This window comes from Cariama cristata, unplaced genomic scaffold (genome assembly GCF_000690535.1).
Source record: "Cariama cristata isolate BGI_N322 unplaced genomic scaffold, ASM69053v1 scaffold4514, whole genome shotgun sequence".
Taxonomy (NCBI): Eukaryota; Metazoa; Chordata; class Aves; order Cariamiformes; family Cariamidae; genus Cariama; species Cariama cristata.
This window is the reverse complement of record NW_009614535.1, coordinates 56,897-76,248: the sequence shown is the minus strand read 5'-3', so window position 1 is coordinate 76,248 and position 19,352 is coordinate 56,897. Positions and strand designations below refer to the sequence as shown.

Here is a 19,352-nt window from a genome sequence, read left to right as displayed (position 1 = left end):
CAGGGGGCTTGTGCTTTTCTTTCCTGGCCTTTACTCCTTCTGAGATGAAACACTGCAATGTTTTCAAAACTTTCTGGCTGAATCTATCAGGTCAGAGTGCATCTGTATTTGAAAATACTTCTGCCTGTTCTAAAGCAAACATTTTTCTAGAGCAAACAGAGATTTTTATGTTTTTGGAACACATCGCAAACATGTTCCAAGACCCTGACTTCTGGGCAAACACAGGCTGGAATGGCAGTATTTATGACTCCCATGCACTCCTGGGCAGCACTGCACTGTTTTCTCTAGAACCTCCCTGGTCCAACCCGGATACTTTGCTGAGGGATGCTCCAAGGAACATGTTTGTTAGTGAACAGTCAGGTGCTTTGTCTGTTTCTTTCCTAAATTATCTGAACTATGAGGTTCTGTAACCACTTTCCTCAGCTAAAATTATTCTATAGGCTGCTAGACTATATTGTTGGGAAGTGTTTTCTAACAGCCTTGATGTTCTCTCCACCTGCTTTCTCCCCGCTACTTCTGTTTATTCTCCTCTGGACTTTGGTTATGCTATCTTTCTGCCTCCTCATGTTCATGATGACACTAAGCTGTACCCAAAGGGTTGTAAAGCCTCCTACAGATGCAAACTATTCTTAAGATGAAATAAACCCACTAGAAGACTTTGACCAATATGAATACCTTTAAGTGCTGGAGTGTATAAAGTACCAATTGGATTAATAAAGGACACACCATCCTCCCCATCCATCTCTGGGTCATTGTCCACTGCAGCATTGCCACCTACGTCAAACCAGAAGTTACCTTAACAGACTGAGGCTCATTCGCACTAAAATACAGATAAGCATTGCAACATGCATGACTTCAGCATATTTAGGGAGGCATCCAAATGAGAAAAGAGCATAAATCAAAGTATTTAACATATAGGGAACACTTAGTGAGTTGTGGCATGAACCACTGGTCTTTTATCTCTAGAACTTCAATTTAATAGCAGTAGCTTGTGACAATGAACTTCTTAGCTCTGTTTTAGGCAGACTGTTGCAAACTAAGGCACAAACAATCTTTAACCATTTGGATGCTGTGAAACATAGGAGCCCTTCTTGAAATCAATGTAGCCAAGAGACTGGAAAACACCAGTACTTGAGGGCTAAGTTCAGTACCCTTGCTGATCAAGGTATGTACTGTGTCAGCAGAGAGAATGAATACTCTGATATCCTTCCTCTCCTTTGCACCCTGAAAGCAGGGTGGTCCACCAGGAATGGGGACTGAAGGAATTTATGAGTTGCTCATCTGCGCTTGGGCATACAGAGCGTATCGAGAGCAAAGTACAGGCAATATATAGAACGTATTAGAAGCACAGTACAGGCCATGTATTTTGTACCACAAGCATGCAAAGATTCCCCCACCCAAAAATAGCTTTTCCTCTTTAACCCTCTTCAGTGAAATTAAAATTATATCACATGAGGCATTCTGTTAGAAAAAGAAGCATTACACAGTAACATTGGTACAACACATGCACTTAATCATTTAAACTTACTACTTCCCTCTCAGGATTTCTAGTCTATCATACACTTGATTTAAGCTGTGGAGAACCAGGGGTTAAAAAGTCCACCACAGTGCAGATGGCTGCAAAAACTATGTGGCCCAGGAGATTATGGGTTAGTAGAGATCTTGAATCTGGCCCACACCAGTTATAATCAACATAATGCCATCTGACAGCTGCCCTGAGACCTGCAGCACATGAAATTAGCTCCTTGTTGACTGAAGTCAACACCACTGTTGTTATTAAGAGGGGTCCTGGCTGGCAGCCTGAGCCTCTGCCCCCAGAGACCACCTGCGCAGGATCAAGGCCCACCCACAGCAGGGCAGGATAGAAGAAACTGCGTCTTTCCCCTGGCATAAAGCCTGGCTGCCAGCCTCCAGGACCAAAGTCCTCAACACACAGGTGCTGGCAATGGGAGCACATAGCCTGTGGCTCCTCCTTCTTCAGCACTATAACCCCAAAATGGAAGGGTCAAGAATCACACCAGGATCTTGATGGCACATTTTGCAGAGTGCAAAGCCAGGATTACAGCTGAAGGACTGACATCTGGCTATTTGCTCAAAGACTAAATGCCATACGTTCATCGAGTGCTAAAAAGGCAACACATAGACATACTAGTACATAACAGTCAAATATGCTAGCTACAGGAGAATTATCTATCAGCATTTTGCTGATCATTAGAACTAAGGGAGGGGAAGGGACACCTTGAACACGAAGCCACTTTACCTATATATCCTCCGCCTCCTCCACCTGAGGAGCACCCCCCTCCACCCCCTCCGAAACCCCCTCTTGTCTCCCACCCCCACTTCTTCATGGCCTGGGGGCAGGATCTTCCTCCAGTAGCACCTTCCAGCAAGGATTTTCCTGACCACAGGAAGGAAGTGTTATCATTCCAGCCACCTCCACCACCTGCAGTTAAGAGAAGAGAAAAGGCACAGGTAGGGGTTATTTTTGTGTAAAAACCACTGCAGGGACTTGCAGAACAAGCACTCCTTCAAAACACCTCAGCTGAAAGGAAGTATCTCATGCCTTGGTTAGAAGAGGGGATGTACCCGCTACACAGTGCTACGCTGACCTTTCTGTAGGGCTTTTGACCACGTTAATCGTCTGTACTTCTTTTCACCTACCATACAAGGACAAGTATTTTCTACCGAAAATGTAAAAAGATATCCCTGCCTACTCCCCAACCACTTGTTTCTGGCTTACAAAGCCTTCCTCTTCTCTTTGCAAAAAATACTTTTGAAAAAACCCTATGTCAGTTTTGAAGTGGAACAAAAGGAATTCAGTGAAAGGGATGTGAAAACATGTCCCAGCCCCGCTCTAAATGCAACATACTCACCAGTGACTCACTTTCAGCTCTGCTGGTTGTTCAGTCCAAGGTCTCTTCACAGAGACTTCTAGCCAGGGTGCAATTATGCTCTTTCTGCATAAGCCAGGGAAACTGTGAGTATGTCTACACAGCACGAAACAGTGCAGGGAGCAGGATGGCCACATCAGCACTGCAAACTCCCACATCAAAAATCGAACAACTTTGCTTATGAGAGGTACTATGTTATTTTGGGAGAACGTTGCCATTGCTATGGCTATACCATCTCTGATACCCTCATTTAGGCCAAGTATCCTGCACTGTGGGTACATCCTATACACATCTGTTATACTTCCATGTTCTCCCCTGAACTGTGTTTTCCTGAGTTTTGCCTCACCTCCTTGTGAGGAGGAATCTAGGAGTACCACATATTCACAGAGGTTTTCTTAAAAAGAATAAATTCTCCTTACCTGCAGCTCCTGAATTTCCATTCAACCCTGGCACAGAGGAATCATTTTCTAGCCTTTCTGGATGAAACGTGTCTGTTTTGGCCCTGTAGGCCCTGCCACCACCTCCTGCTGCAATTATCAAAGGGACTGGTTCTCCATTCTCCATCTAAACAAATTCAGAAATAAAGACAGTGCTCAAACATAGTCAGACACACCAGCAGAAATTCAACCACACGCTAGTTACTGTGTGTTGCACTAAGCAGGCATCTAAGACTGCTCAGCACTTAGAAATTACTATTGCATTATTTACGCACCCACATCGAAAAGATTAATTAATAGCACTAGTCCTATGAAGTACTGCAACAGAGAACAGTGGCATCAGCAGCTCTATGAATTGTACCTATAGTTCTGATGGCTCTTAGAAAGCTTGTAATGTTACCCTGTGATGACTGTCATCAAATGGAACAGCTAAAGAGCACTGCTCTATATAGTGTCTCCACTGGTAAAGGACTGCTACACTGGAAACTGTCTGAGCATACAGACTTATGCAGAATTATGTAGAAGCTGGGTGATCTAAACATATTGTCAACACCTGAAACCGGTGTTTGGAATGAGTACTGTCTCAGCTAGTACATGACAGAAAAGATCAGTGGTCCCTAGCTATAGGGTTGCCAACAAAAAACATAGAAGCTATCCTCAGCTTCTCTTGTCATTGCACTGTATAGGCCAAATGTACCTGAAGTCTAATGTTTTACAATGACAGATTTGAATAAAGCCCTGTAGAATTTGCCCTTTGCTGTAGAATTCTGCTTTAGCATCTCAGCTTGTATTAAAGAAATCCAATTCAAACTATTAAGTTTGCAAATAAAACTCCAAGCCACCAAAGCACGTGTGGCCATACTGCATAGCAGTTCTAACAAATGTGAAGGGCCAACACTCAGCTCACTATGCGTATCAACTGGAAATGAAGGATACCCAGAGCTCACTTTGTGGACCCTTCCCCAGAGGTGTATAAAGGCTTCTCAGATATTTCAGGCTGCGATACTAGAGGCAAGTGGCAGGATGTGTTCATGCTGAAGGTGCGTAGGGACTACGTTTCCATACCTTAAATATGTAAGTTGCACCTCCCCCGCCGCCACCTCCTCCTGCCCACTCATTGACACTTCGGTTCACACGTATCTCTTCTTCAATCACATTGTTCTCTCCTATGCAGACTTTCTGTATAACATCATTAGTCTGCAAACAGAAGACCAGGTCTGAATTCTGGCAAGAAATCTCCATGTCCTTGGACACATACAGGCCTTATGGACCCTTCACCCTCCCAAACCAATAAATTGTTCTCCAGTGAAACTATAGAAGCAGAAGCAAGTGAATGTTCTGCTAAAAGAATGTCGCTTTTTACTTCAACCTTCCTCAGAAGAATTTGTTGCCATTTGATTTGAATTATTTTGAAGCAAGCTCAGTGCTGATACCTATTACCACGTAAAACAGCTCCATAAACTTTTAACATACAAGATGTAGCAGAATTTACTTCCCACCATTAACTATTTCTGTTTCACAAATGGGGGAAGGGAGTAACTCGGCGATGATGTGACTTGTCCCATGTCACACAACAGCCAAATGGCAGAGACATAGAGAGAACCCAAGTTTCTTTACTCCTCTTCCCATGCCCCATTGGGAGCGGCCAGGCAGCCAAGGTGCACCTGTCCAGAGCTAAGGTGTATTGGTGGCTCACGTAGACGTACCAGAGCGAGCTTTAACCTAGGCAGCCATAGCACGGAGAGTTGCAATGAGCTTGGCATAGACGAGCCACCTAATATTTATCTAGACTTCCAAGGAAGTTCTGATGTTGATCTGAAGCTTATGCTGTAGCAGCAGTTTTACTGTAATTACCACTGCTAGCTAGTTCAAAGCCTACCAAAACAGCTGCAGTCCCACCTTTGACTGCAATGTTGACCTGATGTTAAAGAAAATACCTCACTAAAGAGTCTCCGTATTTCCCACTTAGCATTTTTTCCCCTCCACCAATTAGCACCGAATGTAATGAACCTTCTGTATGAGGCAAATCACTGAATTCACTGATTTCAAACACATTAAACCATCATTTCTAAGTAGTTCTGGACTATGACCTTAGAGGGGTAACTGTTGCTTTGGTTTTAAATTGGACCACTAAAGTGCATGACAAGGACGACTCTGCTGTGAATATCTGTGAGTTGCAAGCTTTGCTTCTAGCTTATTTACTTTATACATTTCATCTCAGTAACACTATTTTGTTATGCACACTGAACTCACTAAGTCAACAACACTTTAAGGGAAAAATGCACCAACAGTTGTTATAGTAGGATTGACCTTCTGCTTCCTTCTTTCATGTATGTGTTTTCTTTTGGAAAAGGAACCTGACAAAAGCATCCTTATGTTACAGATTATTCTGTTGACCATAAAATGTGTCCGAGGTTGTGCCAGACAATGAATGGCATCCACTCTGTGTATGCAGACTTGTCTGTGGAACTAAACAATCCTCCTTTCCCTAGTCTTCCCTCTCCTTAATTGATTTGGAGTTGGGTGAGGATGATTAATAAAATGACAAAGTCAATGACCCAAAGGAACCACTAGATTACAACTGAATTTAAAAAAAAAATCCTTCATGGCAAAGACATAACTGATTACAATCCAATCTAGTAAAAGTCCCTTCTACAAGTCAATGCAATCTCTTTGCCTCAATGAAAGAATTACATTAGCACTCAATAAATTCTGACTAAGATTACAGTGGCCTGCAATTTAATGAGTCCATATATTACACTCAGCTGGAATGTCCTAGTTATAGATGTTAGATGGAAGTTTCAGTTAGGGCATTTCTCATTTCAAAGAGGCTTCATATTAATAGTTTGTATGTAGATATGTATATTCTCAGTTTTAACATTATTTACTTCAGCAGCCAGCCTTGAGAACCTCTCTTTCTTGTCTACATCCTTCAACCTTTCTCTGCTCTAACAGTCTGCTAATCTTTCATCTCTTGGATGCCAGCCATTAACAGCTGAGAAACACAAAGTATTTAAATGTCCAGCTCAAAGCAGTAGGTGAAATTTCATCAGATAATGCTTAGGTTCCTCCATGAGAATCTCCTATTTCCTCATCCTCCAAACAATACAAAATGATTAATAGATTATTGTACCTGCAAATAGTGGAAGTTGCACCTTTCTGTCAAGGCATTTGCAGCAAGGATTGGCTGGTAACACAAAAATCAGGACTGAACCAGCAGGGCTTAACTTGTCTCTCCCATTCCCATAGACAGAATAACCAAAGAGGCCCTGTGACATGGTGTCTCCGGAGTTGCAGAGTACTACGATAACGGCAGGGTTGGGCTCAACAGCAAAGACAAAGCCCTGGGAAGTCAACCCTGAAGACTGATCTCCAGAGGAAAGGAAGGTAGGGTTCTTTTTTTCTCTCCGAAAACCCACACCAATGCTCTGAGCTATGCAGATCAGTCAGGAACCTGTAGTGTATTATTAGTGGGGCCTGAATGTTGAAGAGCAAGTGAACACAGTGACACGGTACTTCATCTTTTCACACCCATGCCCTCCCAGTAAAACTGTAGCTAGCCCTTGCACCACATCCCAAACCCCTCAAGGACAACGGTTTTCTCTGTAAACAGACAAAATTCCACGGATTTGTAGAAGGGATTAAGGCAAAACAGAAAGGGCAATCACTTACACTAGGACAGGCATCTTCTCCTTGCTGTCCCACCAAGATATACAAAGTGTCATCTTTCTGAAGGTCAAAAATTCCCAACACAGACACGCCATGGGATCGCACCATGGTGTTCTTCCCTCCTTTCCCACCAGCAGCTCCATAGCCTGAGATGCTGCAGGAAAAAGAAAACAAGAGTTTGGCACTCGAGTCATACCAGGCAGGTGGAAGGCAGTACAAACCACTTCTGGGCTCTGTTTTGCACACCTGAACTATACACAGTGTCACAGCGTCTTGCCCTGAAGACCTGACACTAAATCAATCTAAACCCAAAGCTTTAAGACTGAGGTTCTCTGCTCTACATGGACCTATGAACTTGGGTAGCTACAAAACAGCTTCTTTCACATTGATTCTTGGGCACTCACTGAGGACAGAGAAGTCCCTTAGTTTCAAACTTTAAGATATGAAACACATCTTATTTCCCAGAAGGCATATTCTTGAGAGGTTTGAAGCAAGCAAGAGAAAGAACAGAAGCAGGACAACTGGTAAGTACAGCACATATGGCTAAAGAGAACATTAAGCGTGAGAGTGACACGGGGAGATTTGACAAAGCAGACAGCATAACCGGTCCTGGTAGTATGGACCAGATGGGGAAGAGCTCTCCTATTCCCAGGACCAGAAGAATATAGAAGAGTAGATGGACATGACACTACCTGCAGTAAAGAAGGAAGGCAAAAGCCTGGCTCAACTCAGTCACCATGAACATCTCTCCAACCAGGAGCAGCTAGGTTGCACACACAGGCTGCTGCAGTCTCAATTAAGGCTCTGGGACTTTTATTTCATGCAGTCAAGATTCAGAGGTCCTTACTGCTGTTGATGTACCCAAAGGTTGGGCTGTACCACTGTATTGCTCAGCTCCTCCCTCTCCCTTTCTAAGTACATAAACAGTTCACATACTTGAAGCAGCTTTTATCAAAGGATTTCAAAGCACTTTATAAAATAATTACGATAAAACACACATCTCTGCTGCAACAAAAGACAGCTACTCAACTTTCTGAGCAAGTGAGTGGCGGTACAGCAAGCTCAATTTAAATCTGAAATAAGCAGATGATTCTCCAGTGGCATTAGTAGCTTTGCAGCTACTTCCATGAGAGCTAAATTCAACCTGGAGCATGTAAAAAGTGACTGCAGGACTGAGAATACAAAACTTCCTCTCGGCTTCCTATCAGCTACAGTATGGTTGCTCCACTTGAACTCCTCCTTTCTCTAGCACCTGCTTGGTCTTTGGCCCAGCACTGTCCTGCAGGCAAACAGGCTACAGCAGAATGAACCAGCAGTGCCCATCACGCGTGAGCACCCTGAACAGGCTGGGCAGCCAGTTCTCTTTCAGCCAGCAACTTGCCTGAACGATTAGCATGAGGAACTCACCTTGTGATACTGCTCTGCGGCAGCCAGCATGGAGCAGTTCTGATGTCAAAGCAACTATGGAGCATCAAGTGCCTCATAAAGCACATTAGATCCTCGCAATGTGATGTGATTATGTTCATGCCACTGCTGATAACCAAAGCAATCATTCCTTGGTAGGGCTGTACTGGAGCCAGCAGAAAAAGCGATGGACACAGCACTGGGCTACCCTGAGCAGATGCTGCATGAATCTGAAGACTGAGTTGATTTGCTGTAGAATTTTGTAATGGTTAATGAGGTGCACTATCAGGCACAGCAAGCTGGCAGGGCTAATCGGTTACAATTAGGGGCCATATTTTTCTGTGTATGAACAGATTTTGTATACAACCAATGCTGTCAGGGAGTTCAGGAGAACCCATTTTGGCCTCATTCAAAGGCTGCAGACAAATAAAAAAGAGTAGATTCAGGTGACAGTCATTCCCTACTCAAAATGGGTGTCGTTATTTAAACAGATGGGTTACCTTGACTTCAAGTTTTAGCAGGATTCCTTTCCTTACGCACAACTTTCTTTTACAGGAGGAATCCATTTAACCATACTGGTCATGAAGAAAGATTCAGACCACCCTGAGTAGATACAACCAGAACACAGAATACCTTCCACTGTCTCCTTTTCTTTTACTACAATACTTGTAGGAACTGAAAAAAAACTCTGCGTCTTCAGGAGGGATCAGGATGAGCAGAGTGCGCTGGCTGTGCAAATCAGGGCTGGAGAGAAAAATCCACCTCTAGGTAGACAGGTCATGGGAAACACCAGACCTAGTTTTGAGAATATGAGAAAATGCAGTGCCTAGCCTGGCCAACTTAGAAGGACACCTTTTTGCATTCCACTGTGATGTGTTGTTGTGCTACCTTACAAGAAGTGACCAGAGGAAAGGGAGGACAGTGGAAGTGACAACAAATGGGGCACTCACCAAAATGGACCAAAGATTCTTGCTTTAGAACTGGAAAGAATTTGGATAAAGGATGGTAATATGTAATTTATTAGAGCTCACTTCTCTCATACTTGATCATAGGCCTAGATACAGGATGACAAGACTTTCTGAATGCTTGGAAGGAAATATGAAAAGAAAAATATACTTTTATATTGCCTAACTTTATTGTTATACACTGTGTAGTCCCATGGGAGCAAACCAGATGATTTTGTCCATATCAGGATTGGAGCATGTAGGACTCCAGTCTTCAAATGAAGCTGCCTACAGTGCGTGGCGGCCTACGCAGACCTTCACAGATGGTGGGGTTTTCCAGGTGTGGTTAGCTTGTGCTAGAAGAGTTTTGTGCGAAGTTGAGCCTTCCATCTTTGCATTTTAATAACACATATATCTGCCCCGTGTTCACACAATCTATATCCCTCTTACACAATTATCAGGAATGTAACTCACTGCTCTACATTAGACAGTGTAAAACTTACTGACAGGGCAAGACAACAGCTTTCTTTAGAGGCAAACAGCCAGCCTGAGGATTTTATCTCTGGGTCAGGTATATTGGGGATGGCTATCAGGCTAACTCACAGGACCCACAGTGCAGCAGGCCTGCAGGGGAGAGCTAAACACAGGCAGTGGGTTCAGACTCTGGAAAGCCCTAGAACTGACATTGCAACCTGACATTTTCCTAGGGCTATGCTATAGTGGGGGACTCTGCTGCCCCTTCAGCAGCCCAGAATCAGGAAGATGTCAAGTTAATTTAAGCCCGCAATTGCCGCCTCCTTTCCCCAGGCTGTGAATTCTCTACTATAGCCTTAAGAGGTGCAGAAGAGAATGTCATCCATTTATATATAGGTTACCAATGACATTAGCCATCTATTATCTATACAGAACCTAAAAGTCTGTTAGGTCATTTATAGGACTTAAATAGACAGGTCCTCCCTGCAGGACCTGTGGTTTGTTATTGTGTAGTAAAAAATCAGCCTACAGTTGCACTGGAATTCTGGCTCTTCTTGGGCTGTGATATTAAAGAAATGACAATGTTGTAAGTTTATTGCCTCTTCTCTTTTGGGCTATACTTTATAACTGTATTTACTGAATGCCGGTCCTGAAAAATTCTATTCACCTCAGGCAACTCATTTTTGATAGCTGAGTAAAATATCATTAACGCTTTTTTCATTACCATCAATCCTTGTGGTAATAGGCACTCAGGCAGAACTTGTGCCTAGCCTAGCCTAGCCAGTTTCTCAAAACTGTTTTGCAGTAGACTTCTGTTACAGACTGACATCTATCCTCAGCGCTAATATTCTTTTTCAATAAAAAGAAAAAAAAAACGTGCCAGTAAGTTTTAACTGAAAGTTGTTCAAAGTGGAATGTTTTGCTTTGAAATCCGTGATACCATCATTGGTTTCAATAGGGAATGTTGCATAAAAACCCACCACTAGACAGTCATTGATTCAAACAGACAGTTCTGCTTACAAACTGACACATGTAATGGCTTGATGTTACCATTCAGACACAGTGAACTAAACTTCGATTGTACTTCTTTCCCCAGCAAAAGCAAAAGAAAAAATGATTGGTAAAAATCTGATTAAGTAGCACTGAACCGTATCTGATCATCTGCATTTGAAAATAACTCCACAGAGGGATTTAAGCGTTAGAACCCTCAGTATCACAGAGCCTAACATTTAGGTGGCTGGCTTCCAAAATCAATGCTACAGCGGTGAGTCAGGCTTACAGGCTCAACTTACCATGCCTGGATTAAAAAAAGTCCAGATGCTGAGCAGAGCTTGATGCGAGCTGTCCCATAAGAAATGCTGACGACTGTGCCTCCTATAGCAGTGAAGAGTGGGAAAAACTCATTCTGATCCCAGAATTCAACAGATAGCAGATGAGATATGTATGGCACTTGGCCTGGGGAGGGCAAATCACTTCATTTTCAGCTACTTCTAGAGCTCTCCCAACCTGTAACCATTTAGGCTAAACATGTGTCTGCCTCAGATGTTTGCTTCTCTTTCTTTTCTTCTTTCACCAAAAAATTGCATTTTCCAGACAACAAATCTGAGACCAGAAAGGCTGGAAGTCACAGGATCAAGAAGCCGTAAAACGCAAGTAGATCCAGCCAAACCTCTGAATCTAATACTTCATATATTCCTAGCATGTATCTGCAGCTTGGATAAGCTTCAAACGCAAAGATATATCATGACAATCGGAGATAGTTCCCTTACCTGTATGTGTTGGTTGCTGGTACTCTCCAGATCTGAATGCCTTGGAGAATCCCTTCAGCTCCTACAATCACACTGAGGTTGGAGTTCCTGTAGGCATCGTTGCATTGGCTCTGTGTGGGGCCATAAGGTCCACTGGCACCACATGTTGTGAATAACCAGTGATCTGAAATGAGGACATACACAAAGCATGATCCAAACATCCAAAGATCAAGTAGCTGTTTCTGCTCTTTACTGACTCTCTCATCGGACCAAGAGAAGAACCTGGCCCCTGAGGTTTTAGCCAGAACAAATACAGAATTTTTTTGAAAGACTCATAGCATTGTGTATCTCAGTATTTGATAGCTTTTCATCTACATCTCCTGAAAGCGATCACAACTGTCAACATAGCTTTACTTTTTCTAAGGCCCAAAAAGGCAAAGATCAGAGAGCAGAGCAACATGCAACACAGAACACCCAGTTTTGGGCTCAGCTCTCTGGGCTGTTAAAAGTGCATGCTCATAACCTCAAGGCTGGTGCGTTTTAGCCCTTTCAGCTTCTACAGACATTTGATCAGTGAATTTATTTTATATGCGAAAGTAGCTGTTAATCAGATAAAAACCTGTAAATAACAAGATCATCTCAGTGATTAAAATATAACAATAAACTAATTGTATGTTGAATAATTATTTGCTCACAAGAGATTCAAGTTAAGCTTCAGAAGGCACAACACCTAACTGAGGCCTGTGAAACAAGCATTCAGCTCTGCACATTCTAGGCCAGATCTGCAGGTGTAAATCACTGCACCCCTATTACAGCCATCTTCACCAACTGGAAGTACTAGCCCTGTACAAATGAATTTCTAGAACCAGGCTTTGCTAATTTGTACCTCAAAAATCTGATTTTTTACTTTGAATACGTGATGCTGAAAATGCCGTCCTTTTCCTTAAAGATTCATTACTAGGGCCAGTGCAGTTGCAAGACTACAATGCTCTTGTAAAACCCACCCTAACATATTTGCTAGTATATCAGGAAATATTTCATATGTAATCGAAACTAAGATCTAGATGGTAAATAAGTGGACTAAGCATTTCTGGGGTACACTACGTGATTTATCATTTATACTTACTAACAAGCTAATATACACAATCTAATAAACTCCATTAGTTAATTCTACTGCCATTAAAGACAAAAGACTTGAAATACATCTAAAGAACATTATTTCTACAGACGACGTTGGGCCAGTCAGCCCTCCTTATGGCTTTCTCAAAGGGCACCATTTTTCCTCCCAGCTTCCGCTAATGCAATAAAACACATGCAGACTTTTTCAGCAATGGTACTAACTGGCTCAGATAGAGCATCAGCTTGATCTCTTTCTTGGAATTTGGAACTACCATCCAAGCAGATCTGGTCTAGAAAAGATGGTCTGCATGTGTCTGAACAAGAGAGGCCAGCAATTCTACCATTACTGTTACTGGAGGGGGTCACCCATCAGAAATACAATGAACATATTAGTTTGGCCAGGCACAAGGTCTGAATTACCTTTTGACAAACTAATCCTCAAGTTGAGCTAAACTCCTTCTTGTAAAAAAGTTCAATGCATGAAATGGATCAAATAATTTGGTAGGTCTTTAAGAAATAAAGTAGCTGGTATTTCTGAAAAACCTTTGTAATTCAGCCTTGGCTATTCCAAGAAGCAATGTAAAAGTACTACTTCAGGAAAGCTTCCCAATCTAAGTACTGCCGAGAGAATAATCTCCTCCTCCTTACTGCAAAATCTACACCACCCCCTCCTTAAAACCCCTGGAAGGGTCCTCTAGAGATTTTGCTACTGTTACTTGTTTTATATAGATGCTTACCTACCTATTTTACTTATTCCTCCAATCCTTCTGCAATGGGTGGCAGTATAAAGTCTTAAAATTAGCAGACAGCAAATGGAAGAATTCTCTTCTCCTCCTCTGCCTCCAATGCACCCCCAAAAAACCCAAGAACAACAGGTAAGAGGGGAAAAGCACCTAAGAAAGTAAGGTCTAAAAGTTCCTAAAGCAAAAAGCTTCAGTAGCTCTGATATCGACAGTCTTGCACCAGAAGTTACTTTTATTTACTCTTGGAAAAAAAAAAACCCAAACAAAACCCAAAACAACCACAAACCAAAGCAAAATCTCACACAAAATGGAAGATGAGACAGTCATTCTGTCACCTGTCGCTGTGATTTAACATTGCAATATCCCAGTGGGCTAAGCCACCTGCACTGAAACATATGTTTAGTAAAAGCAGGCAGGTAAGTGTCTTCGTTTGGAACAATAAGAAGCCATTTGGATGTCCCCAGTGAAACATCAAACATGTTCCCAAAGGTAGAAGTAGATGACCTTCAAGAGGACAACAAGCCCAAAACATGAGAGAATCAAAATGGAAAACTAGAAGTGATAAAACCCAGGATGGACCACAGCATGTGCATACTGCTGCTATGGTTAAGCTTTATATTTGTGACTTACTCCCTTTAAATAAATCTTGTTCCTTAGGTATTTGCTTAATGGCCCTCTGTTTCCTTAAAAGCCCAATGCCAAGATGGAACAGAAGAAAAATACCCTCCTGCTGCAAACATTATGCCTTCAGACTTTGAGCTGAAGCAACCAGCACAACTTTTGTATTTTCTGCCTCTTGGACAGAGTAGAGGGGGCTCGTCCCCAGTGCAGATGCAGTATCAGGGTAAGAGCAAACAGTGCTGGTAATTTAAGATTAGTGAATGTGCATCAAAGCTCTTAGCATCTGGCTTTTAAGACCATAAGAGTACAGGGAATGAAAAACCACAGGTATGTTATGCCAGGGAGTATGATGTAAGGAACCTGGAGATGACTGAGCACAGGAGGTACTATCTTAGATTTCAAAAGTGGTCCTGTTGTAATTGATAGAGTGGTATATACAAGATGATATGTACAGCCTCCCAGGTTCTGCAGCTGCTGCAGTCAGACATATTTACTTGCTCTGTTCAGGTAGATGGTAGACAGGAATGGGAGAAGGCACATTTCAGAAGTAGCAGAGCTGGGTAGCGACCTTTGCCCAAAACACTGCAGGAGGAAGTCTGGCCCAAGTGAAGTCCATGGGGAGACTGCACCTGATTTGAACCAGCAAGAATTTCAGTAAAACCTACAGCCAGGTGTTGCACGATCTCCTCGTTTGTCACTGCTGCACTGATGTACAAACAGTCCTCCTCCTGTTTATATGCACTTTCATATGTGATACTGAAAGCCAGTCCAAGATGTAACAGCTTTGTTGCTGAATTAAATGAGACAGAATATGGCACGGGAAGAAGTCGCCTCTCATTTCAACATAATTAGGACAGATGGGTCTTAGTTGCAATTCTGGATCCAGACTAAAAACCTCACACTTCCCTCCCTCTGCTCTCTTTACATGTTTCACAAAGCCAACCCTCAATCTGCAGATGTAACAGTAGCACAAGATCTTAAACCACTAACCCAATAACTAAACAGAGCACAGCCCATCTTAGATAACCCACCACTTCTTTTTTGTAAGTAAGAATAACCACTCACTCCCTGTAAAGCATTGATTTTCTTCTGATTCTAGAAGTGACTGCAGCACGTCTCATGAGCTCAGAGAGTGCATTTCTACAGGTTGCTGCATGCCACAGCAGTTTGCAGTAATTCAATTTGAAGCATTATTTTGATTTCCAAACGCTAAAGCAGCAGCACTGAATCGAAAATCCTTAAGCAGCTAGGTGAGAACCATAGATTTTTTCCATTGGTGCACAACTGTGGTCTGTCACATACTGTAGAGCATACCTCTCCTTCCTTCTGCAGTGTGCGGCAGGCTAACATTGCCGGCAGCTCACACTCACACAATGGGAAAAAAAGCAGGACTCTCCCATCTACATCTTCCCAAACAACTGGCAGATTTTGGAAGTTTGCCCAACTTCACACAAGTTAGAGATGCCTGGTTTCCAGAAACAGCTGAGCATTCCCATGATGAAAACTAACAGGTAGTTCAATGTAGGGTCCCTATATATTCTGTCATTGCCAGTTGCAAGATGCCAACTGGGTTTAAAAACTTGAAATTCCCATTTAAGGTGCGGCGAGGGCGGGAGAAAGAAGTGAAGATTACACTGAGATTCAGAATTGGGGTACTACATTTCAATGAATAATTTATACATCAGTTCATCTGACGGAATACCCACTTTCTCAAGAAACGTGGCAGAAGAAACATTTAGTCTTCTGTCTGTTCCCCAGCACATCTGCCCTCCTCACGCTCCCTGGCAATCTCTGCCAACAGACTGCTAAGGTCCCAGCAAAACCATTTTGCAAGAAACACCATTTTGGCTCTATTAAACAGATTTTTAAAAATTCCTTCTTCCCAACTTTTCCTTCCAAATTGGACTTAGTGATATATTTACACACACAGTCACTCATGCCTATCTTCTTTTTCACAGCACAAATTCTAGTTTTCACACAGCTTGGCAAGATACATAAAATGCACAGCAATCAAGGCACTGGATTTCAGCCACAGCAAAGGGGAGTGATGCCCTGCTCTTGGAAAACAAAAAGAACAAAACCCCACAAGACTTAAAATGACTAATTCATTTGAAGCTCTGATACTACTTGGAGCCCAAGGCAGCACTGCTGCAGGCACTGCTGCAAATAACAAGCAGCAACAATGAAGAGAAAACAGCGGAGCAAAGCCTAAAGCACATTTGTACTTCTAACATAGAAAGCAATTTCACTGGCACATATAGCACATAAACTCCACACCACAAAACAGACATAGGCATTTTAGCTATACCTCAAGGGCCTGAATGTATCAACCGGCATTTGTTAAATTAAGCTGGTTTGAATTGAGGTTCAACATGTTCCAAACGAAAACTTTACTGTGATTTGAGAAAATTACCAACCAAGCACCATGGTATTTGGTGTTCATTTTACTTCTTCCTCTAAGGCAGATGTCAGCAAACTTGATGCCATGAACAAGGAGAATGCCTCCTTCATCTATTTGTAAAAACATTCACAGGCTCCCTTACAATATTTGGACAATACTGGAAACTGCCCATCCTAATCTTCACTAACATTTGGCTGCCATGGGCACCATGGTATGTGTGGTGGGATATCCCCTTTACTTGGTGCATGAGCAATCTCAGTTATGCATTACCAGTAATTCCAGGGTTGGTCTGTGCTGAAAGTCTGTAGGCAAAATATACTACAAGCATATATAAGACAGATGTTCAGTGACGTTCCAGTACCTAAAGGGGCTGACAAGAAAGCTGGGGAGGGACTTTTTACAAGGGCAGGGAGTGGCAGGACAAGGGGCAATGGCTTTAAACTGGAAGAGGGAAGATTTAGATGAGATATTAGGAAGAAATTCTTCCCAGTGAGGGTGGTGAGTTAGTGGCAGAGGTTGCCCAGAGCAGCTGTGGATGCCTCATCCCTGGAAGTGTTCAAGGCCAGGGTGGATGGGGCTTCGAGCAAGCTGGTCTGGTGGAAGGTGTCCCTGTCCATGGCAGGGGGGTTGGAACTGGGTGGGCTTTAAGGTCCCTTCCAACGAAAACATAGAATCATAAAATGGAAGGAAGGAAAAACCCTTCAGTTTTGCTTTGGATTCTGTTGTTTAACAGTGTCCTGCGAGCAATAATTTGAGATTGTTACCTTTTCCAGGATTAAGTTTGCCAGAGATGAATGGTGCGGGGGTTTGAAAGATGATGGTAAATGGCAGAACTGGGTTGTGCTCACAATCACAGTCCCTGAACTGTTAAATGTGTCTACATAATGGTATTAATGGGATATAAAATTATCACAGAAATTAGTGAGTCTTGCCAGCAATACCAGAACCAGCCGCACAGGTAGGGCCAGACTAAGAGGAGACTGGCTTTTCAACTATTTATGGAGTTACTATTTCTACCTCTGTCTTTCCATTTTCTAAACGAGGGCAGCAATGGAAGACTTAGACATGTTTCTCAGTTCACAACAAGAGCATATGCAGCGATGACAAATGTCTGCCAGATTGATCCTGAGTATCATTTCAAAGAAATACTCAAAGCTTGATTCATGTTTTAGATTTTTCTTAAGTGTCCATATAAAAGGAACACTATCAGGGCATCCTTGTAGGAAATTATCTGTGGTCAGTGTAACAGGGCAAGGGCATTGCTGACTTTGAACAGCAATGAGAACACTTTGTTTCTTGCTACCTTCTGGAACCAGAAACTAAAAAAACAGCATGAAGAAAACTAATTTATTTTCTCTTTTATGTTTCACTTAAAGAGACAGCGGGAGTCTTCCATAAAGGGTGTTAAGTGAGACGTGCTACTAACTTTTTGGAATTTGTTTGTTCATAATTACAAAGGATAGTAGAAATGCATGTTGGATAACAAAGACCAAGTTGGGTAGAGATGGCAAAATTATTTCAAAATCTTTCCTGACATTTATAGCCATTTCTGCACAATTTAAACTGCTATTCTTGAAGAGTGCACAGCTTTAAAATTTAAGTCTCAAATGTGTGAATTGTCCAGTTTACTTCAATGTATGATTAACTCTGGAGATTAGCTCTGGAGAGCAGCTATGCCAATTCAACTTTGCTATGTTGGGATCTGGTTGTATGTTGATTTTCAGTATCACACCTTTGCTATTTTCAATCCTACAGAGAAAGCAAGTGTAAACGCTGCAATAAAGAAATTCATGCCTACATAATCTGAGATCCCACCATTTGTCTCTGAACATTTTCTATCACTGTTCAGGATGCTACTTTTGTTGGGGGGAGGGCACTGAGCTGTTATTCACTGTGTTAATTGATGCTTAATACAAAAATACAATTCTGCAGATACCTTTATTGCATTATGCCAACAGTTCAGTTAGTATAATTGCACACAAAGAGCAACCAAATGTAATTTCCTTTCACTTAATACTCGCTCCGCTGTTCCTTTCAGCTCCTTCATCTGATTAACTAATGTGACTCAGAGTTCTTCCGAGAAACAGCCATGTAAGTGCTCGTAAGAGGACTTTCCCTGATGCAAAAGACAAAATCTGTGCAACCACTAAGTGTTGTGTGTAAGAGACTGGAGCTGAAGGAAAACAGTAATCCAGGCTGGATGAGAAAATGATCTGATGACAGTTTCCATGCAAGAAACCACGGTCGCACAATGGCTGGTGCATATGCTGATCAGATGGGACAAAACAATGCAAGATGGGAAGGGAAAAAAGGTTAATCTTTTTGTACATTTCACAACACACCATTTTTGCACCGTGTGCCCTGACACAAGTGAAGTTGTCAGTGGGACACATGAGAAGCTGAAACATCAAGAGAGAACTATCCTCATGGTATTTACAGCCTATTCAGAACCACCAGAAATCTTTAATTAAAGCTTGATTGCTCTGCGTCGTTATCTCCTTTTGCTTACTGACAATCCTATTTTGTCTCCTCCGGTTTCCACAATAGTAATTTGTTTACCTAGAGTTCCTCATTATTGCATACTGTATCTTTATATGCCTGAATTTCCCATATTCTAGCCTTGCCTATAAAAGGAAATTGCATTGGTTTGATATAAATTGGCTTTTTAATTGGTAGCTAAACTCTCTGTAGAGAGATGCTATGGTTTGAGCGGCTTTCAGTTTTACTTAAACTAATACCTAATCAATTCAAAAATGAAGCCAAAGTAAGCTTGGTCTATATCAGAATAAACAGCGCACAGCCTTTTGTACAGACTTAACCATTTCAATCAAAAATCCTAGTTCCACTAAAGTTCATTTGATCTTCTGGTATACCCAGGTTTTCTTACAACTTTTTTGCAGG

General features: G+C 42.2%; 1 protein-coding gene across 1 annotated transcript in view; it reads right to left on the bottom strand.

Moving 5' to 3' along the window:
* The window catches only part of ALK (anaplastic lymphoma receptor tyrosine kinase), a gene marked incomplete at its 5' end in the record, with an annotated part of 76,129 nt that overhangs the window by 20,978 nt on the left and 35,799 nt on the right, over positions 1-19,352 (bottom strand). The window contains 6 exons of the mRNA XM_009699457.1: positions 676-774; positions 2,261-2,443; positions 3,311-3,455; positions 4,394-4,525; positions 7,001-7,151; positions 11,589-11,751. Of these exons, the coding sequence (XP_009697759.1) occupies positions 676-774; positions 2,261-2,443; positions 3,311-3,455; positions 4,394-4,525; positions 7,001-7,151; positions 11,589-11,751 (873 nt within the window). The remainder of the gene's footprint in view (positions 1-675; positions 775-2,260; positions 2,444-3,310; positions 3,456-4,393; positions 4,526-7,000; positions 7,152-11,588; positions 11,752-19,352) is intronic.